Below are 21,967 nucleotides of genomic sequence, written 5' to 3'. Positions count from 1 at the left end.
CATGTCATTCCTACCCCAGCAGAGTATGTGACCTGGTTGAAGTTCCGCTCTGCATCTTACCTGAACAGAAAACTTGAACAGCCCCACGGTGGCAAGCACCTCCTGGACAGGACTCTTTGTGGCAAAACCGGAGCTCAGGTTCGTGCCCCTTACACTGGAATTCTTTAGGCCAGACTCTATCTGACTCTCTGAAGGACACATCCTGCAGGAAAGACACCGCTTTGCCACACCCCAGCTCTGCACAGATGACCTGGGCAGTGAGTAATGTAAAGTTGCCATCAGACAATGGAACCCAGTCTTTTCCAGAACGCACTTCTACCTGCCCTAAGCAGGGTCCATCCCCTCCAGCTAAACGTACAAATCCTAAAAGAAAAAAGAAAACCAAACCAAGTAAGTGTTCATAAATCTGGCTTGGCAATTAGAAGTGGCATGTCATGGACAATGGTATATGACCATGACATGTCATGGATAAAAGTTTTTCTTTTCCCAGGCATTGGGAATGAGGAGAGGACTTAACAGTTGGTGTCAGAGTGGGACCTGTGTGAGTGAGTTTCTGCAGACAGATTATTTGGAGTAGCTGAATACTAGGAAAAAATATTTTGGTGTTGGTTAGAGAAGTAAATTCCTCATCTGAGTCCAAGGAAACTGTGTAATGTGTAGGCATTCAAACTTGAGTACAGAGGCATAAAGAACAGAACCAACCCAGAGGGACATGGGCTACGAGAGAGTAGAGATCTATTAGTCAAAGTTAGAAAGTCATCCTGAGACTTATGGGGCTGAAACTGTGGTCAGCTTTCGGTCCCCAGAGCCAACCCTCAAGTGACTGAGGATAGGGATAACCATGAGATCTGTATCCATGAATGCATGACAGCCTATAGACAGACTGATGGCTCAATATTAGAAATACAGAATTATAACCAATCCATAGTTGTGATTCCAAATTTTATCTATCTGACAATTTTTGATAGCAAAATATTCCATGAACTTCTTAGGTGACCTACATGGGAAAGAACATGAATCTGGATGTTAAGAAACCTCAGAATCAGGGGGCACCTGGGTGGCACAGCGGTTGGGCGTCTGCCTTCGGCTCAGGGCGTGATCCCGGCGTTATGGGATCGAGCCCCATGTCAGGCTCCTCCGCTGTGAGCCTGCTTCTTCCTCTCCCACTCCCCCTGCTTGTGTTCCCTCTCTCGCTGGCTGTCTCTATCTCTGTCAAATAAATAAATAAAATCTTTAAAAAAAAAAAAAAAGAAAGAAACCTCAGAGTCAGGAGAGGAGGGGCACGGTACTAGCCGTCTCTCTTGAAACCCTAGGATATAAGAAGAGCCACTTTCCAATTCATGAACGAAAGATAACCTTTCCATTTATTTGTATATTCTTTCACTTTCTTCATCAATGTTTTACATATTTTTAATTTTTAAAAGAGTAAGCATTAAAAATATGCAGCAATTAGACAGATGATTGAATTAGCTGACAAAGTCTTTTAACCATTTATATAAATGTGCTTAATGAAACATAAAGCAGCTTTTTAAAAACTAGAAAAAAACAAGTGGAACTTCTAAAATTGAAAAATACAATATCTGGAATGAAAAATTATCTAGATTAATTTAAGAGATTAGACCCTGCAGAATAAAAGAATTAGGAAATTAAACATAGAACAGTAGAAGCTTTCTCTTTGAAGCACGGAGAGAGAAAAGGTAGAAAAATCGCCTGGTAAAATGCGTTTCAAAACTGAATGAAGATTAAAATGTTTTCAGATAAATAAAAAATAAAATTTGAGGCCACCTGAACTGCATTGCACAAAAATGTTACGGAAAGTTCAAGCTACAGGAAAATAGTAAGAGATGAAAATGTGGGTCTACCCAAAGCTATGAAGTCTGCTGTAAATGATAAGTCTGTGGGTAAATATAAAAACGTTGTCTCATTTTTAAAATAATAGAATACTTCAGGCAAATATAATAGCAATGTGTTACAAGATTTATAATATATTTATAAGTGAAATGTATGACAACAATGGCACAAATGACAAGAGGAGGGAAATGGAAGTATTCCATGTAAGGTCTTACATTATATATTGTGATATAATATCACTTGAAGGTAAAATATGATTACAGAGTAATAATTTCAACATTATGGTAAACTCTAAGCAAAGCAATATATCTAATAAAATAGAATACTTAAAATACTCAAAGATTAAAATAGGAACAAAGAATGCATAAGGCAAATAGCAAGTTAGTAGACTTAAACCCAAGCATATCAATAATTACATTAAATTGAAATAATTTAAATACTCCAAATAAAAGCAAGATAATCATACTGAATAGAAGTAAGACACCACTTCAATTATATCTCAATAAAACTAGGGAAAAAGTAAGACACACCATATGCTGTCCACAAAAACAGATAAACATTGAATATAAACACAGAAACAGGGGTGTCTGGGTGGCTCAGTCAGTTAAGCATCTGACTCTTGATTTCAGCTCAGGTCATCATCTCAGGGTTATGAGATCAAGCCCCTCATCTGACTTCATGCTGAGCTTGGGGCCTGCTTGAGATTCTCTCCCTCTCATCCTCTGCACCTCCCCCCAAAATAAAATTAAAATAAAAAAAATAAACACAGAAACATATTTAAAGTGTCAGAAAAGATAAACCAAGCAAGCACTAATCAAAGAAAGCTGTTGTTATCTATGTTAATATCAGACAAACTAAGACTATAGGACAGGAATATATTCAAAAATAAAGAAGAGGGGCGCCTGGGTTGCTCAGTTGTTAAGCGTCTGCCTTCGGCTCAGGGCGTGATCCTGGCGTTACGGGATCGAGCCCCACATCAGGCTCCTCCGCTAGAAGCCTGCTTCTTCCTCTCCCATTCCCCCTGCTTGTGTTCCTTCTCTCACTGGCTGTCTCTCTCTGTCAAATAAATAAATAAAATCTTTTTTTAAAAAATAAATAAAGAAAGAAAAAACATTTCACGATGATAAAATACAAAAGAAATCATGTAATATCAAAATTAGTGGGATACAGCTAAGGCAGTGCTTAGAAGAAAATCTAGAGCCTTGACACTTCCTTGATGCATATATTAGAATACAAAAGAAAAACTAAATATAAATTATCTAAGATTCCAACTCAGGAATCTACAAAAATAACAGCAAATCATAACCAAAAGAGAAGAATGTAAACTAAGAACCCAAATCAACGAAGTAGAAAACAAATACAACAAAGAAAATCAACAGAGGTCATTGGCAATTCTTTTTAAAAGAATAATAAAACTGATAATCTTCTAGTAGACCTGATCAAGAAAAAATGAGAAAATACACAAATTAACAATATCAGAGAAGAAAAGGGGATTATCATTATGGATCCTATCAATATGTAAAAGATAATAAGGTATGAACAAATTTTGTCCTAATTTGAAAATTTTATTTATAATAGGATGAGTCCTTGGAAACTAATTACTTGAAAAACACAATCTATCAAAAACTAATACAAAAATAAATGGAAAATGAGTATTCCCAAATTTGTTAAAGAAACAGAACTCATATTATGTTGGGGCACCTGGGTGGTCCAGTTGGTTAAGTGTCTGCCTTTGGCTCAGGGCTCAGGTCGTGGTCCCGGGGTCCTGGGATCAAGCACATTGCTTCTCCCTCTCCCTCTGCCCTTCCCCTCTGGCTTGTACTTGCTCTCTCTCTCTCATTCTCTCTCTCTCAAATAAATAAATAAAATCTTTAAAAAAATAGAACTCATATTTAAAAACTTCCCACAAAGAAAATTGCAAACCTCAAATAGCCACGGAGCTCAAAAACAACTCCTGCATCAACATAGAGAAAGAGAGGGAAAGAAGAAATGAGAACAAGAAGTCTAAAACAGAAGCTGTGGTGAATATATGAATTAACATGGAACTTCAGTCCCCAATCTCCCCTCCTGAAGTTAATTGCATCTTCATCCCCTTCCCATTTTGTACCTCAGTACTGTAGCCCTTCTCAAGTTGTAAAGCCCCTCCCCAGTCTTTTCCCCAAACCCTCTGAAATCCCCTCTTTATTTCAAACAAGCTCCTGGATAATCCTCACAGATCGTTCTTTCTACCTCTGGATTTCTGCTAAACACGATATTTCTGACAATCTACTAGAGGCTGAAATTTCTCTTTCATATCCCTTTCCTAAAATTGAGAGAGAGAAATTCCAAGAATTCAATTTAAATTTTTGCAAAAGGCATGGTTTCTTATTCTTATCAATGCTACATCACCACCTCTTTGACTTCTCTTTACATCATTAAAACATGTTCTGGAAAATATAGAAACAGACTGGAGAGTAGAAACTGATGACAAAGAGATTAGTCAAAGAAAAATGAAACAGTTCATTAAAACATGAGAATTTAAGTTAAAGCAGTGGTAATGGTAATCAGGGAATAAAAAATAAAATCAAAGTTTAGATGTCATACCATTCTCAAACTCTTTTTATCTTTACGTGTACCTTAACTGGAATTAATATCAAAAGCAACAATTTTCTTAAGAAGTTCAAACATCACACACTCCATTTTTACTTAGATACTGATTTAACAAGATAAGTCTGGCCCCCTGTAGTGTTTCCACAACTTTATCTGCAGTTAATACCCATGATTAAGACATTGTGACAATAAGGAATGTTACCTGAAATGTCAGAAAACAAGTTTTCTTTAAAAAAATCCTAACTGAAGGTAGTAAACTCAAATGCCCCTTGATAATAATTATTTTTTTTAAATATTAATAAAGAGGATGCGAGGAAACTTTTGAGATGACAAATAGCTCTATGGCACAGATCAAGCTAACGCTTTCACAGATGTATATTTTCCTCCAAACTCATCAAGTTGTATACGTTAAATATGTACAGTTTTTCGCATGTCAATCATACCTCAATAGAGTAGCTCTCAAAAAAAGAAAATAATTGTGTTTTTAGGGACCTGAATTAGTATCATCAAAGATCCACTGAAGTTACAATTTGAGGATCACTTTTCCAGGGATCTTCTTCATGCAGATCACGACAATGCTGACTGGCTATAGGATCGTGGGGTTAGGTTGCTATAGTCCTAGTCAAATGTGCTCATGTCTCCACCTTTCTCACCAGTCCATCAGATGGATGGACCTTTTTTAAGACCCAGCTACTTACCTTAGGGAATTCACTGTGATATCTGATAATATCTTCCTCAAGTCAAGCTGTTCTGATGGCGTTAGTGACGGACCTTTTCATCAATCACTGTGATAACTACTGAAAACATCTCCGGCAAATACCGATACCACCATTCACACTCTAGGTTCATTGCTGTCTTTACTGCCTCCACTTTGGCACGTGCCAAATACGCTTGGATGGTATTGAGCACTTCTTATGTGCCACCTCAGGTTCTCTTGGCCTCACTGCCCTATTTCCTTTGCTTCAGCTATCGTATTGTAAATTTTCCAATTTCATATTTTCTGAGGCTCCTGGGTGGCTCAGTCAGTTAAACGTCTACCTTTGGCTCAGGTCATAATCCCAGAGTCCTGGGATCAAGCCCCAGGTCGGGCTCCCTGCTCAGTGGGGAGTCTGCTTCTTCTTCTTCCTCTGCCCCTCCCGCATGCTCATGCACTCTCTCTCTCTTTCATAAATAAATAAAATCTTTTTGAAATAAATAAATAATTTAATTTTTTTTTCATATTTACCTGCTGCTTCAATGTCTTCCCGAACAGGCTGTGAGCACACCACCCAGGTGACCAGGTGTACCAATGAGATAAAGCTGACATCTGCCACCAGTCCCCCTTCTTTCCCTCCCCTGACTGTGACCTAGTAACATTCAAATGTAACAATGAAATCCCCTTTTGCTTTTTGCTTGTGTACTCCACTTCGAACCCCAATATGGTCATTTACCCACAGGTCTTTACTCTCTTTCTTGGCTCTCCACCTGCTTGGTTGAACCTGCTTCCTTGGGACTTCTTCCATGTGGCCCCCTTGCAACATTAAGTGACTCCATCTCTCCATCTATCCATCTCTCTAGGACTTGTAAGAATAATAAACTTTGTTTCCCTGCACCTCTCCCATGTCCCCTCTTGCGGCTGCACCTGACTGACCATCTCACGAAAGAAAATAAAACAACTACCGTGATGAAATTTATTTCATACAGGTACAACCCAGTAGCTGTGCCTATGTGAAACATTTGACCCCACCTTCCTATCTTTTATGACACACCACAGAGATCTGAAGGGCCCAGTGATCCATAGATCTGGAACCTTCACTGTATAGGGCCAAGCAAGTCCTTATGCTTCCTTGAGCACCTAATACTTTAGGAGTCACTGTGTAACTGGAGTCTTCATCCAAGTTTGTGATCCTGTTAGTTATTCTGGGAATGAAGCCAGGGCTATTGCTGCCAGGTATCCCCTTGACAGAACAGACAGGCCTTACCTGAGCAGACTACTCCAGCATCCCAACTATGGGATGCACCTTGCTCACGGTAGTCTTGAATAGGAAAATGATCACAGTCACTGAGAGTTGACTCTGTCCCTTTACAAACAGTATTAACAAGCCAAATAGGCCCAACCCCTGATCCAAAACGAGCCGCTATAGGAGCATCAACAGCAGGTCCACATTCCAGCTGTCTGCACACCACATCTGCAGCCTTCATGTACCACTTGTAATCATACACCGTGCCCCATTCTCCTTGGTATTTCACTTCCACTCTCCCTTCACAGCGGTGGCCCCCGTTCATCAGCCTCAGCTCCATAACTGTAAGGGAGACATAGACACAGAACACAGGAGAGATTTTAGGATTTTAGTGGTATGCTGTATTTAAAAATGAGCTCTCTGGGGGAGGAAAAAAAGAAACCTCTCATGTATAGCATTTGTTGATTTGTGTGGTATAAATATTCCCTCTGTGTTTAATTTTAAGCTACCAAATGTGGCATCACTGAACATGGTGTTGGGAAGAGGTATACACAATTATTTCTCACAAGCAGGTAAGACTCAGCTCCATGCATACCATGAAGAACAGGCCTTCAGATGCCTCTAGATGCTGCCTTCACGGTAGGGATGCATAAGGCTGGTAGGGGCCCAAATTCCCCCATCTCAGTTACAGTTCATGGCTCGGAAAGTCAGTGGAGGAATATTCCCATTCCTTCTCTGTACCATAGGGAACACTCTCATCTAGCTTTGAAAGAGAGGACTGTGGTAAGTAGCCTCTAAACTGTCCTGATTATTCCTGCTTCCTGATATCCATTTTTTTTTAAGATTTTATTTATTTATGTGACAGAGATAGAGACAGCCAGCGAGAGAGGGAACACAAGCAGGGGGAGTGGGAGAGGAAGAAGCAGGCTCATAGCAGAGGAGCCCGATGTGGGGCTCGATCCTGTAACGCCGGGATCACGCCCTGAGCCAAAGGCAAATGCCCAACCGCTGTGCCACCCAGGCGCCCCCTGATATCCATTTTCTATGTAATCCTTCTCACACTTGAATGTGGCCTGAACCTAATAACATTCACATAACAATGGAATTTGGTAAAGGTGATGAGATGTCACTTAAAAAATCAGGTTTCAAGATAACTCCAGTTTCTCTTGTTGACCTGTCTTGCTCTCTCATTTGCTTGCTCTGATGAAGCCAGGTGCATATGATGAGCTGCATGTGGAGAGATTCATGACAAGAACCTGAGGGAAGACTCAGTCAAGAGCCAGCAAGGGACTGAGGCTTTCAGTTAGACAGTCCACCGGGGGCTGAATGCTGCCAATAACCAGGTAAATAAGCTTGGGTGGTATTCAATCCCATTTGAACCTTAGGATAATTGCAACCTTGTGAGAGATCATGAGTCAGAGGACCCAGATAAGCCATGCCCAGATTCCTGGCCCACAGAAGCTATGATAGTTGTTGTTTTAAGCTGCCAAGTTTGGCAGTAATTTCTTGTACAGTAATATATGGCTAACTTAGGGGTTCCCTCCAGAGTCAGAAAACAGCAACAGGGCAAGCTAGAGATTTATATAAGTGGCTTAATTGCTTCATCCAAATAAGACTTCTTCCCAAGCGACCAATTCTGTGACCTTGTCCTACGTGGAACTGGGACCTAAGCCACCTCTTTCTTTTCATATCAGTTCTTATCCAGTGAGCTAGGTTCCTGCTCTCCCATCAGGAACAGAGAAGTGGATTTCCTAAGGTCCTGGAATCATCTCCATTAGCTTTGTATTGGGGCTAGCAAAATGAAAAATTTTTTTTCTTATAATCAAAATGTGGTCCCTGGAGGTACTCAGTCACACTGCTCAGATCTATACCTGGCTCCATATGCTTCCACTCTGGAAATCAGATGTGGTGCATCAAAAAGGGAAACATCTGGGAAGATGCTAAACTAGAAAGAATCCTAGTGTGCTAGTCTGCTTAGGCAGGCTCCATAACAAAATATCACAGGCTAACTGGCTTAAAGAGAAATTTATTTTCTCACAGTTCTGGAATCTGGAAAGTCCAAGATCAAGGTGCCGGCAAGTCAGTTTTCATCCTGAGACCTCTTCTCTTGGCTTGTAAACCACTGCTGTCTCACTGTGTGCTCATGTGGCTTTTTCTCAGCATGTGTACACAGGGAGAGATGGAGACAGATCACTCTCTCTCTTCCTCTTCTTATAAGGGTTTCAACATTGAATTTTGAAGGGACACAATTCAATCCCTAGATTGAAGGGACACAGTTTCAACACTGAATTTTGAAGGGACACAATTCAATCCCTAGCACCTGAGGAGGTCCATTCCAGGAAGGAAATAAAGGTAAATGGGAAGAAGGTAAAGGAGATAATAGAAGAAGGGAGACATCCTGGGGAGCTTACTCAGTTTTATTTTTAAGTCTAACATTAAGGTAAGAGTAGAAGATTGAAATGGGATCCTAAAAGTACATGAGAAACTACTATTATTAACAGTAAAATCATCAAAATAATAATTAATAATAATAATAAAATCATCAAAGGACACCTGGGTGGCTCAGTCAGTGGAGTGTCTGACTCTTGATTTCAGCCAGGTCACAATCTCAGTGTCATGAAATCAAGACCCACATCAGGCGCTGTGCTGGGTATGGAGCCTGCTTAAGATTGTCTCTCTCTCTCTCTCTCTCTGCCTCTGCCCCTCCTCACTTCAAATAAATAAATAAATCTTTTTAAATTAATAATAATAAAATAATCAATTGAGAGGCAGGTCCTGTGCTAAATGCTGTAAACACAGAAAATAATTAAACAACGTTCTTGGGGCGCCTGGGTGGCACAGCAGTTAAGCGTCTGCCTTCGGATCAGGGCGTGATCCCGGCGTTGTGGGATCGAGCCCCACGTCAGGCTCCTCCGCTAGGAGCCTGCTTCTTCCTCTCCCACTCCCCCTGCTTGTGTTCCCTCTCTCTCTGGCTGTCTCTAACTCTTCAAAAAAATAAAAATTAAAAAAAAAATCTTAAACAACGTTCTTGCCTTCAGGTAGCTGGTATCTAGTTGGTGACACAGCAAGCAGATGATTTCATTACTGTGAAAAGTTCCAGGAGACTTTCTTTTTTTTTTATGATTTTATTTATTTATTTGACAGAGAGAAACAGCCAGCGAGAGAGGGAACACAAGCAGGGGGAGTGGGAGAGGAAGAAGCAGGCTCCTAGCGGAGGAGCCTGACGTGGGGCTCGATCCCATAATGCCAGGATCACGCCCTGAGCCGAAGGCAGATGCTTAACGACTGCGCCCCCCAGGCACCCCCCCAGGAGATTTTCTTAGTAATAGTAAGCTTGGTTATTTGAATTTATCTCTTCTGCTGAAAATAAATAAAATAAAAAGTGGAATAAAACATACTAAAAATGATCTTCAGAGATTAAAGACCTGATAAGATAAGAAGGAAAAATCAGGTCAAATCTGAAGGGAAAATGGGAATTCATTGAGACACAGGAGCATGGAACGTGCTTTTGCCTGACAGCAATAGCCTATTCAGGAAAATGGGGTGTTTTTACAACCTTTGATGGTGAGGAGGCACAAATCAAATCCCAAACCTATATGTAGATGAGACATCTAACAGAAGAGAGTCTCCACAATAAGCTGGGATATCAGTTGAAATAGACATGCCCTTGTATAAAATTACATTTCAAGTTTGAATCTCTAGATTATCTAGATAATATCAATTTTGCACTTGTATTGAGGTAGCCCACTATTAAAAGTGCCATATCATCACAGGAAAATTAAAATAAGATCCTCACAGAGGAAATTACCTTCATGCTAGGCCTCAAAATACTTCTATAAAGAATTTTCATAAATAAAATGGCCAGTACATTGTCCAGAATAGACAAATACACAAAGAAACAAACCGTTAACAATAACCAAGAGAAACTCCTGAAACAGATAGACACTTCCGATATTAGATATGTTAGATGTTGGCTCTATAAACACCACGTATACCATATTCAAAGAAATAAAGAAATAGGGAATCTTAGGGATGCTTCAAGGAACTAAGAAAAAATGCATAGAAAAAACTATAAAACCCAAATGAACTTCTATGAATGAAAAATATATTTGTTGAAATTAAAATGTTTTCATCAGATTAAATTCAGGTGAAGAGAATTATTGAAGTGAACAATAAGTTAGAAGAAATTATCTAGAATGCTGCACAGAGAAACAAGAGAATAAAAATACAGAAAAGAGGATCAGAGACATAAAGTGGAGTGAGAAGGTTTACAGCAAGTTAAATTGAAATATGGGAAGGAAGAGAGGGAGACAGAGAGAGACACACACAGAGGGGGGAAAAAAGAGCATTGAGCAGAACCAATATTTGAAAAATATTGGTTAAGAATTTTCCAGAACTCATGAAAGATACTAATCCTTAAACTGAATAAGCCCAAGAAAACTCAAACAAGCCATATAAAAAGAAATTTATATGTAGACACATCTTGAATGTGGTGGACATGACTAGCGTTCAGCAATATTTCAAGTTTTCTCTGTGCACATGGAGATATCAACACTTCCTTGCCTGTTTGTAGTTAAGCATGAGTCTGTGATCTGTTGTACTGAATTAAGTATGAGAACAAGTGATGTGTGGCCCTTCCAGATAGAAACATCTAAAAGCCACTACATGCATCAACCACAGTAAATCCTACAGCATCATGTTAAACTGGTGCCATAAGAGAGGGAGCCATTCAACAACTTAAGAAGTTGAATAATCATAAGCAGAGGTCCTGCCAAACTGAAACAAATGTGTAGTGTAAGAATAAATAAATTTTGTTTATTTAATTTTCTGAAATTTGGCTTATTTGTTACTACGACATAATCTAATTATTCTTGTTAAAATGATGAGAAACAGCAGAAAACTGACAAAGAAAAAAATGTCAAGGCAGAATTGGTACACATTACCTCCAATTGAGCAACATCTATACTAACATTTAAGTCCCCGAAACAAGAGATACCAGTACAAAGTAAAGAAGCCCTAGATTATCCAAAAGAGAAACAACTTTTCAACCTAAATTTCTATACTCAAGAACATTCTAAGTGACATCAGCAAAATGGCAATGTAGGAAACACCAGACTCCATCCCCCACACCCCACAGAATCATCAGTAATTGGATAGCTTTCCATGAACAAAGGCACTCTGGGAAAGCTTGGAAGTCCACTTCAGAAATTTTAGCAATATGACGACTGCACATTTTGCCAGCATCATCCTATCCCTCAAGCCAGTACTGCTCAGGACAAAGAAAGAACTCCCTATCTAGAAAGAATTCCCTTCCAGTCCTACATCTGCCTACCCTGGCCCCCAGCCACAAGCCCTAGAGTCACTGTTGAGGACTCCAACAGCCCTTGCAGCCACTGCAGACACCCTATGGTGCTTGTCAAGGTCCATACAGTTGTTAACGCTGTGGACCTCAGCAACCTGAGCTGAAGAGACATCATGCTCCCCAGACCCAGTGCTGCCACACACCCATGCCCTGGGCACTCTGCATCACTAGATCCAGGTCACAGCATGCTAGAGTGTGCCCTCACACACAGGTGGAGGTCTTCTACTACCAAAGTCAGTCTATAAAATCTGGAGGAGGGTACTGCTTCTACAAATGCACAGACACCTGTGCAGGGCTACAGGCATCAAGAAGAATCAAGGTGAAAGGATTCCACCAAAGGAATACAGTAAACCTCAACTACATGGTCCCAAAGAAATGGAGACATAGGCATTACCCAACAAAAAATTCAAAGTAAATGTTCTAAAGATACTCAGAGAATTACAAGAAAGCATATATAAACAATATAATAATATTAAGAAAACAATACACAAACAAAATGAGAATTTCAACAAAGAAATAAAAACTTTTGAGAACGAAACAGAAATTTTGCAGTTGAAGAATATAATTACTGAAATGAAGAATTCAATAAAGAGCTTCAACGGCAGTCTTAACAAAACAGAGGAAAGAATCCATGAGTTAAAGGACAAATCAATTGAAATTATCCAATTAGATGAGCAAAAGATAAAGCATAAAAAGGAATGAAGGAATAAAGAAAGCCTATCAGATTTATAGGACACCATCAAAAAAACAAAATAAAACAAAACAAAAAAACAAAAAACAAAAAAACAAAAAAAACTATGTACTAATCACCAGAGCCACAGAAGAAGGGAGAGAGAATGGGTAGAACGTTTATTTAAAGAAAGAATACCTGAGAAGTTCCCAAAGTGGGGAAGAGATTTAGACATCCAAGTTCATAAAGCTAATAGGTCACTGCAAAATTTCAATCCAAAATCATCTCATTCTAGACAAACTATAATAAAAGTGCCTAAAATCAAACATAAGGAGAGAATTTTAAAAGCATCAAGAGAAAAAAAAATTCAATACAAGGAAATCCATATGATAATCAGTAGATTTCCTAGCAAAGACCTTGCAAGCCAGGAGAGAATTATATGGTATATTCTAAGTGCTAAAAATAAAAAACTTCCAATCAAGAATACTTTACCCAGCATGTTGTCCTTCAGAAATGATGGAAAGAGAAAGACTTTTGCTAACAAATAGAAGCTAAGAAAATTCATCACCAATAGATTTGCATTACAAAAAACACTGAAATGAGTTCTTCAAGCTGAAATGAAAAGACTTTAATTAGTAACATGAGAATATATGAAAATATATAACACACTGGTAAAGCATGTAGTCAGATTCAGAATACTCTAACACTATAATATGGTGATGTATTAACTACTTAATTCTAGCATAAAGGTTAAAGGATACAAATATAAAAAATAACTATAACTAAGGGATGCCTGGGTGGCTCCGTTGATTAAGTGTGTGACTCATGATTTCAGCTCAGGTCATGATCTCAAGGTTGTGAGATCAAGACCCACATCAGGTCTGGGCTGGGTGTGGAGCCTGCTTAAGATTTTCTCTCCCACTCCCTCAGCTCCTTCCCTACTCGTGATCGCTTCTCTCTCTCTCTCTCTCTCTCTCTCTCTCTCTCTCTCTCTCTCTCTCTCCAATAAAACAACAAGAAAAAACTTTAGCTAAAACAATTTGTTAATGCATACACAATATAAAATGATGTAAGTTATAACATCAAAAACATAAAAGGGAGGGGCGCCTGGGTGGCACAATCGTTAAGCATCTGCCTTCGGCTCAGGGCGTGATCCCGGCGTTCTGGGATCGAGCCCCACATCAGGCTCCTCAGCTAGGAGCCTGCTTCTTCCTCTCCCACTCCCCCTGCTTGTGTTCCCTCTCTCGCTGGCTGTCTCTTAACGCTTCAAAAAAATAAAAATAAAATCTTAAAAAAAAAAAAACATAAAAGGGAAAGTGCAAAAGGGTAGAGTTTCTATATGAGATAGAAGTTAAATTGTTATCAGCATAAAATAGACTGTTTTATATTAAGATGTTTTATGTAAGCCTTGTGGTAACCACAAAGAGAAAACCCATAGGAGATTCACAAGAGATAAAGATAAGCGTCAAAGCATACCACTATGAAAAATCATCAATTTACAAAGGAAGGCAGCAAGAGGACGAAAGGAACAAGAGAACTACAAAACAGCCAGAAAACAATTAATAAGATGGCATTAGTTAAGTCCTACAGATTAATAATTCTTCTAAATGTAAATGGACTGCACTCCCCAGTGAAAAGACATAGAGTACCTGAAAGGCTAAAAACAAAAAGACCAGATATATGCTGCCTACAAGATGCTAACCTCAGTTCTAGCACACACACAAAATGAAAGTGAAAGGATTGAAGAAAGATGGTCCTTGGAAATGGAAACCAAAAGAAAGCAAGGGTAGCCATATTTTTAACAGACAAAATAGACTTTAGTCAAAAGCCGTAAAAGAGACAAATAAGGCCATTATATAATGATAAAGTGGTCAATTCATCCAGAGGATGTAACAGTTGTAAATATATGCTTCCAACATTGGAGCACTAAGTATATGAAGTAAATACTAATAGACCCAGAGAGAGAAATAGACAACAATCAAATAATAAGTAGAGTTCTTCAATATACCATTCCAACAATGGGTGGACCATCCATGCAGAAAATCAACAAGGAAACATTAGACTTGAACCATACTTTAAACCAAATGAATCTAAGAGACATAAACAGAAAATTCCATCCAACAGAAGCAGAACATATTCTTCCCAAGCACACAGGGAAAATTCTCCAGAGTAAATCACATGATAGGCAACAAAACAGCTCAACCAATTTAAGAAGACTAAAATCGTGACAACTATCTCTTCCAATCACAATGGTATGAAACTAAAAATCAATAACAGGGGGTGCCTGGGTGGCTCAGTCATTAACCATCTGCCTTCTGCTCAGGGTGTGATCCCAGGGTCCTGGGATTGAGCCCCGCATCAGGCTCCCTGCTCTGCTGGGAGCCTGCTTCTTCCTCTCCCACTCCCCCTGCTTGTGTTCCCTCTCTCACGGGCTGTCTCTCTCTCTGTCAAATAAATAAAGAAAATCTTTTAAAAAATCAATAAAAGGAAGAAAGTTGGAAAATTTTACAATATTGTGGATATTAAACAACCAGTGAGTCAAAGAAAAACTTGAAGGGGTATTCAAAAAAATTTCTTGAAACAATAAAAAATGGAAACACAGTAAATTAAAACCTATGGAATACTCAAGCAGTTCTAGGAGAGAAATTAATAGCAATAAATGCTTACATTACAAATAAAGATCTGAAATTGAAAACCTAAGCTTATACCTCAAATAACTAAGCCAAACAAAGCCAAGTTAGCATCAGAAGGAAGGAAATAACAAAGATCAGAGCAGAAATAAATGAAATACAGGCCAGAGAAACAACAGAAAAGATTAACAAAAGAGCTGGTATTTTGAAAAGATAAACAAAATTGACAAAACTTCAACTGACTAAGAAAACAGAAGACATGCATAAATAAAATTATAAATGAAAGAAGAGACATTACAACTGATACTACCACAGAAAACCCAGAGATCAAAAGAGACTCGTGTGAATAATCATACCCCAATAAATTCAATGACTTAGAAAATGTACAAATGCCTAGCGACATACAACTTACCAAGAAGAAATCATGAAGAAATACTCAGCCATCAGGAAGGATGAATACCTACCATTTGCATCAACATGGATGGAACTGGGGAGAATTATGCTAAGTGAAATAAGTCAAGCAGAGAAAGACAATTATATGGTTTCACTCATATCTGGAATATAAGGAATAGCACAGAGGACTACAGGGGAAGCGGGGGAACACTGAATGGGAAGAAATCGGAGAGGGAGAGAAACCATGAGAGACTCTGAACTCCAGGAAACAAATTGAGGGTTGCAAATGGGAGGGGGTGGGAGGATGGAGTTACTGGGTGATGGGCATTAAGGAGAGCACGTGATGTGATGAGCACTGGGTGTTATAGGCAACTAATGAATCATTGAACACTACATCAAAAACTAATGATGTACACTATATGTTGGCTAATTGAACTTAATAAAAAAAATAGAAATTTTCAAGTTAATAAAAAGCAAGGAAATTGAATCAGTAATCAAAACTTCCCAAAAAGGAAAAGCCCAGAACCAGATATTTCACTTATTTCCACCAAAAAGTAAAGAATTAAAGGCAATCCTCTGAAACCGTTCTAAAAAAATTAAAGGGAAAGGAACACCCCAAACTCATTTTATGATGCCTGCAATACTCTCACACCAAAGCCACATAAGACAAGAAAAACTCCTGATAAAAATAGATGCAAAAATTATCAACAAAATATTAGCAAATCAAATTCAAAAACATTTTATTTTTTAATTAATTAATCTTTTTAAACTCAAGCATAATTAACATACAATGTTATATTAGTTTCAGCTGTACATGATAATGATGCAACAATTCTATAACATTTTTAAATGCTTGCCCTAAAAACACTTTTAATCTTTTTCACCTATTTCACCCATCCCCACCTATCTCCCCTCTGGCAACCACCATCTTGTTCTCTATATTTAAGATTCTGGGTTTTTTGTTTGCCTTTTTTTTTCTTTGTTCATTTGTTTTGAAATTCCACATGAGTGAAATCACACGATATTTGTCTTTCTCTGACTGATTTATTTCGCTTACGATTTTCCCTCTAGATCCATCCATGTTGTTGCAAATGTCAAGATCTCATTCTTTTTTATGGCTGAGTAATATTCCATTATAATATATATATTTATATATATTTATAATATGTATTCATACATATATATAATTCATATATATATATATATATACATATATATATATATATATACCACATCTTCTTTATCCATTCATCTATCAGTAGACACTTGGGTTGCTTCCATAGTTTAGCTATTGTAAATAATGTTGCAATAAATGTGGGGGTGCATATATCTTTTTGAATTAGTGTTTTCATTTTATTTGGGTAAATATCCAACAGTGGAATTACTGGATCATATGGTAATTTTATTTTTAATGTTTTGAGGAACCTACATACTGTTTTCCACAGTAGCTGCATCAGTTGCATTCCACAATATGCACAGGGGTTCCATTTTCTCCACATCTTTGCTAACACTTATTATTCCTTGTGTTTTGATTTTAGCCATTCTAATTAGTGAGAGGTGATATCTCATTGTGATTTTTATTTGCATTTCCCTTATGATTAGTGACGTTGAGTATCTTTTCATGTGTCTGTTGGTCATCTGTATGCTTTGTTGGAAAAATGTCTTTATGTTCTATCCATTTTTTATCTGGATTATTTGGGGTTTTTTGTTTTTGATATTGTTGTATAAGTTCTTAATATATGGAAATCAATAGCATTTAAAAGGATAATTAACCATGACCAAGTAAGATTTGTCCCTAGGATGCAAGGATATTATATTTCACTGTAAGCAAAGCAATAAATGTGACATATAGCATATATAGAACAAAAGATAAAAATCACTTGATCAGGGGCGCCTGGGTGGCACAGCGGTTAAGCGTCTGCCTTCGGCTCAGGGCGTGATCCCGGCGTTACGGGATCGAGCCCCACGTCAGGCTCCTCCACTATGAGGCTGCTTCTTCCTCTCCCACTCCCCCTGCTTGTGTTCCCTCTCTCGCTGGCTGTCTCTATCTCTGTCAAATAAATAAATTAAAAAATCTTAAAAAAAAAAATCACTTGATCATCTCAGTAGATGCAGAAAAAGCACTTCACAAAATACAACATCCTTTCATGGTAAGAAAAACAATAAAAAATTTGGGAACATATGAAAGAACATAAAAACATAATAAAGGCTATATATGACAAACCCACAGTCAACATCATACTCAACAGGAACTATCTTACAAAGAATTATGAATAATTCTCTTAAAGAAGTTCAGTGAACTACAAGATCACACAGACAGGCAACTAAGTAAAATCACAAAAACAGTACATGACAAATGAGAAGTTCAACAAAGAAATAGAAATCATGAATAAAAACCAAACAGAAGCCCTAGAACTGAAGACTACAATGACTGGACTGAAGAATTCAATAGCTTCAACAGCAGACTTGACCATACAAAAGAAAGAATACATGAACTTGAAGATATATCATTTGAAATTATCCAGTCAGGGGAGCAAAAAAGAAAAAAGAATGAAAAAGAGTGAAGGAAGCCTTTGACTCATAGGACACCACCAAACAATAACAACAACAACAATGTAGGAATTATGGGAATCCCAGAAGGAGAATAGAAGGAGAGAGAAAGTCTATTTAAAGTGATAATGGCGGAAAACATCCCAAACATGACTAGAGAAATGGACATCCAGACTGAGGACGTCCAAAGGACACCAAAAAGGGCTACAACAAGACGCATTATAATTAAATTCTCAAAGACAAAGAGAATTTTGAGAGCAGCAAGAGAAAACTGACTCATCACATACAAGGGAGCCCCCATAACACTAAAAGAAGATTTCTCAGCAAAAACTTTGCAGCCCAGGGAGTGGCATAATATATTCAACATATTGAAAGAAAAAAATGTCAACCAAAAATACTATACCTAACAAAGATGTCCTTCATAACTAAAGAACAGATACTTCCCCAAACAAAAGCTGAGCAAGTTCACTGCCACTAAGAACTGCCTTATAAGAAATACTAAAGGGTGTTCTTCAAGCTGAAATAAATGGAGGCTAATTAATGTTGTAAAAAGTTGTGAATGTGTAAAACCACCATTAAAGGTAAATAATCAAAGTCAGATTCTCTAATATTGTAAAGATGGTGTGTAAATCACTTGTAATTTTAGTTTAGAAGTTTAAAAACAGCATATTAAGTTTGTTATTGAATACACAATATGAAAAAGATATAAGTTGTAACATGAATAAACTAGAATTTGAAGGGAAGAAAAGCACAAGTAAAAAAGTTGCTGTAGGGGCGCCTGGGTGGCACAGCAGTTAGGCGTCTGCCTTCGGCTCAGGGCGTGATCCCAGCGTTATGGGATCGAGCCCCACGTCAGGCTCCTCCGCTATGAGCCTGCTTCTTCCTCTCCCACTCCCCCTGCTTGTGTTCCCTCTCTCGCTGGCTGTCTCTATCCTGTTGAATAAATAAAATAATAAAATCTTTAAAAAAAAAAGTTGCTGTATACTATTGAAGTTAAGTTATTATCAGCATAAAATAGAATGTTATAACTATAAGATATTTTATGTAAACTTCATTTTAATCACAAAGGAAAAACCTATAATAGATACACAAAAGATTATGATAAAGGAGTCAGAGTATACTGCCATAAACACTCACCAAATCACCAAGAAAGATGAGAAAGCAAAGAACAAAATGATCTACAAAACAGAAAATAACATGATGGCAGTAGTAAGCCCTTTACTTATCAATAATTACTCTAAACATAAATGAATTAAATTCTCCAATCAAAAGACATAGAATGGCTGAATGGATTTCTTTTTAAAGCAAGATCCAGTGAGATGCTGCCTACAAGAGATTCGCTTTAGCTTTAAGAACACAAATAGACTGAGGGTGTGGAGATGGAAAAAGATATTTCTGGCAAATGCTAACCAGAAGAGAGCAGGGGTAGCTATACTTAGACAAAAGAGACTTTAAGTTTAAAATGGTTGAAAGATTCAAACAAAAGGTGTTAAACGATGATAAACGGGTCAATTCATAGAGATATAACAATTGTAAATATTTATCCACCCACAATCAAAGCATCTAAATATATGGAGCAAAAACTAAGAGTACTGAAAAGAAGGAAACACCAATATAATAATAGTTGGCTACTATAATATGCCACTTCCAACAATGTGTACATCATACAAAGAATAATGGGAAGATCAAGAAGGAAAAAGCAAATTTGAACAACACTATAAACTAAATGGACTAACAGATATGTACAGAATATTCCACCCAAGAGCAGCAGATGACACATTCTTAAGTGCACACAGAACATTTTCTAGGATAGATCATATGTTAGGCCACAAAACAAGTCTCAACAAATTCAAGAATACAGAGATAATATCAAATATTATTTCTGAACACAGTGGTATGAAACTAGAAATCAACAAGAGAAAGAAAGCTGGAAAATTCACAAATATGTGGGAATTAAACAACACACTCCTGAACAACCAATGGATCAAATATGAAAAAAAATGTCTTGGGACAAACAAAAGTGGAAATACACATACCAACACTTATGGGATACAGCAAAGCATTTCTAGAAAGGAAATTCATAGTTATGAATGCATATATTAAGAAAAATAAATCTCAAATAAACAACCTATCGTTACACTTTCAAGACCCTGAAATAAAGAACAATTTAAGCCTAAAGATAGCAAAGGGCAAAAAACAAAAAAGATTAGAGCAGAAATTAATGAAATCAAGAATAAGAAAACAATACAAAAGGTTAATAAAACTAAGAGATGATTCTTTGAAATTATTTTTTAAATGACAAAACCTTAGCTAGATTAATCAAGAAAAAGAAAGAGAAGAGACAAAATTATAAATGAAAGGTCATTACAACAGATCGTAAGAGACTGTATGAACAATTATATGCCAACAAATTGGATAACCCAAAAGAAATGGATAAATTTCTAAAACCATTCAAGCTACCAAGACTAAATCATGAGGAAATAAAAAATCTCAACAGATCAATAATGAGTAAGAAGATTGAATCGGTATTTTAAAACTTCCCCAAAACAACAACAACAATAAAGGCCAGGAACAGATGGCTTCACTGATGAATTCTACCAAACATTTAAAGAAAAATTAACATTAATCCTTCTTAATCTCTTCCATGAACTAGAAGAGGAAAGGGTGGCTCAGTCAGTTGAACATCCAACTCTTGGTTTCAGATCAGGTCATGATCTCACAGTTGGGGGAATTAAGCCCTGAATCAGGCTCCACGCTCAGTGTGGAGTCTGCTTCAGATTCTTTCTCCCTCTCCCTTCCCCTCTGCCCATATCCTTCCTCTCTCTCTCTCTCTCCCTCTCTCTCTCTCTCAAATAAATGAATAAAATCTTTTTTAAAAGTTGAGGAGGAAAGAACACTCCCCAAATCATTTTACATTGTCAGCATAAACATGACACTGAAGCTACATAAGGACGCTACAAAAAAAGAAAGGTGTAGGCCAACGTCTCCAATGAACATAAATATAAAAATTCTCAAGAAAATATTAACAAACCAAATTGAACAGTACGTTGAAAGGATCATATACCATGATGAAGTGGGATTTATTACTGAGATCCAAGAATGGTTCAACGCATCAAATCAACAAATATAATACACCACATGTAGAGGATGAAAGATAAAAATCATATGGTCATCTCAATAGATGTCGAAAAGGTGACAAAATTCAACATCCTTAAATGATCAAATCTCTCCGAAAATTCAATATAGAAGAAACACACCTCCACATAATATAAGCCATATATAAGAAGCCCACTTAATATCATACTCAATGGCGAAAGTTTGAAAGCTTTTCCTCTAAGATCGAGAACAAGTAAGGGTGTCCACTCTCACCACTTCTATTCCACATAGTACAGCAAGTCCCAACCAGAGCAATCAGGCAAGAAAAAGAAGTAAAACATCCAAAGCACAAAGGAAGAAGTAATACTGTCAACATTTGCAGATGGCTCTACATATGGAAAATCCTAAAGACTCAACCAAAAAGCATATCTAATCAAAGAGTTCAGTAAAGTCGCCGGATACAAAATCAACATGTAGAAATCAGTGGTGTGTCTATACAAAAACAAGGAAATATCTAAAAAAGAAATTTTAAAAACCCACTTCATTTATAATAGCATCAAAAGAAGAAAACTCTTAGGAATAAACTTAACCAAGGAGTTGAAAGTTCTGGACATTGAAAACTAAAAGACTTTGATTTTAAAAAATTGAAGAAGGGGCTCCTGGGTGGCACAGCGGTTAAGCATCTGCCTTCAGCTCAGGCCGTGATCCTGGCGTTATGGGATTGAGCCCCACATCAGGCTCCTCCGCTATGAGCCTGCTTCTTCCTCTCCCACTCCCCCTGCTTGTGTTCCCTCTCTCGCTGGCTGTCTCTATCTCTGTCAAATAAATAAATAAAATCTTTTTTAAAAAATTGAAGAAGACACAAATAAATGTAAAGATATACTTT

At 37.6% G+C, this 21,967-nt stretch overlaps 1 protein-coding gene across 1 annotated transcript in view; it reads right to left on the bottom strand.

Moving 5' to 3' along the window:
• LOC123781596 (antigen WC1.1-like) overlaps positions 1–21,967 on the bottom strand; it is an 82,092-nt gene that overhangs the window by 27,019 nt on the left and 33,106 nt on the right. The window contains exons 2-3 of the mRNA XM_087855910.1: positions 6,402–6,722; positions 61–363 (exon numbers count right to left, since the gene is read on the bottom strand). Coding sequence (XP_087712036.1) covers positions 61–363; positions 6,402–6,722 — 624 coding nt within the window. The remainder of the gene's footprint in view (positions 1–60; positions 364–6,401; positions 6,723–21,967) is intronic.

Source organism: Ursus americanus, chromosome 25 (assembly GCF_024610735.1).
Source record: "Ursus americanus isolate L20-20 chromosome 25, mUrsAme1.1.p, whole genome shotgun sequence".
NCBI lineage: Eukaryota > Metazoa > Chordata > Mammalia > Carnivora > Ursidae > Ursus > Ursus americanus.
This window is presented reverse-complemented; position numbering and strand designations above follow the sequence as displayed.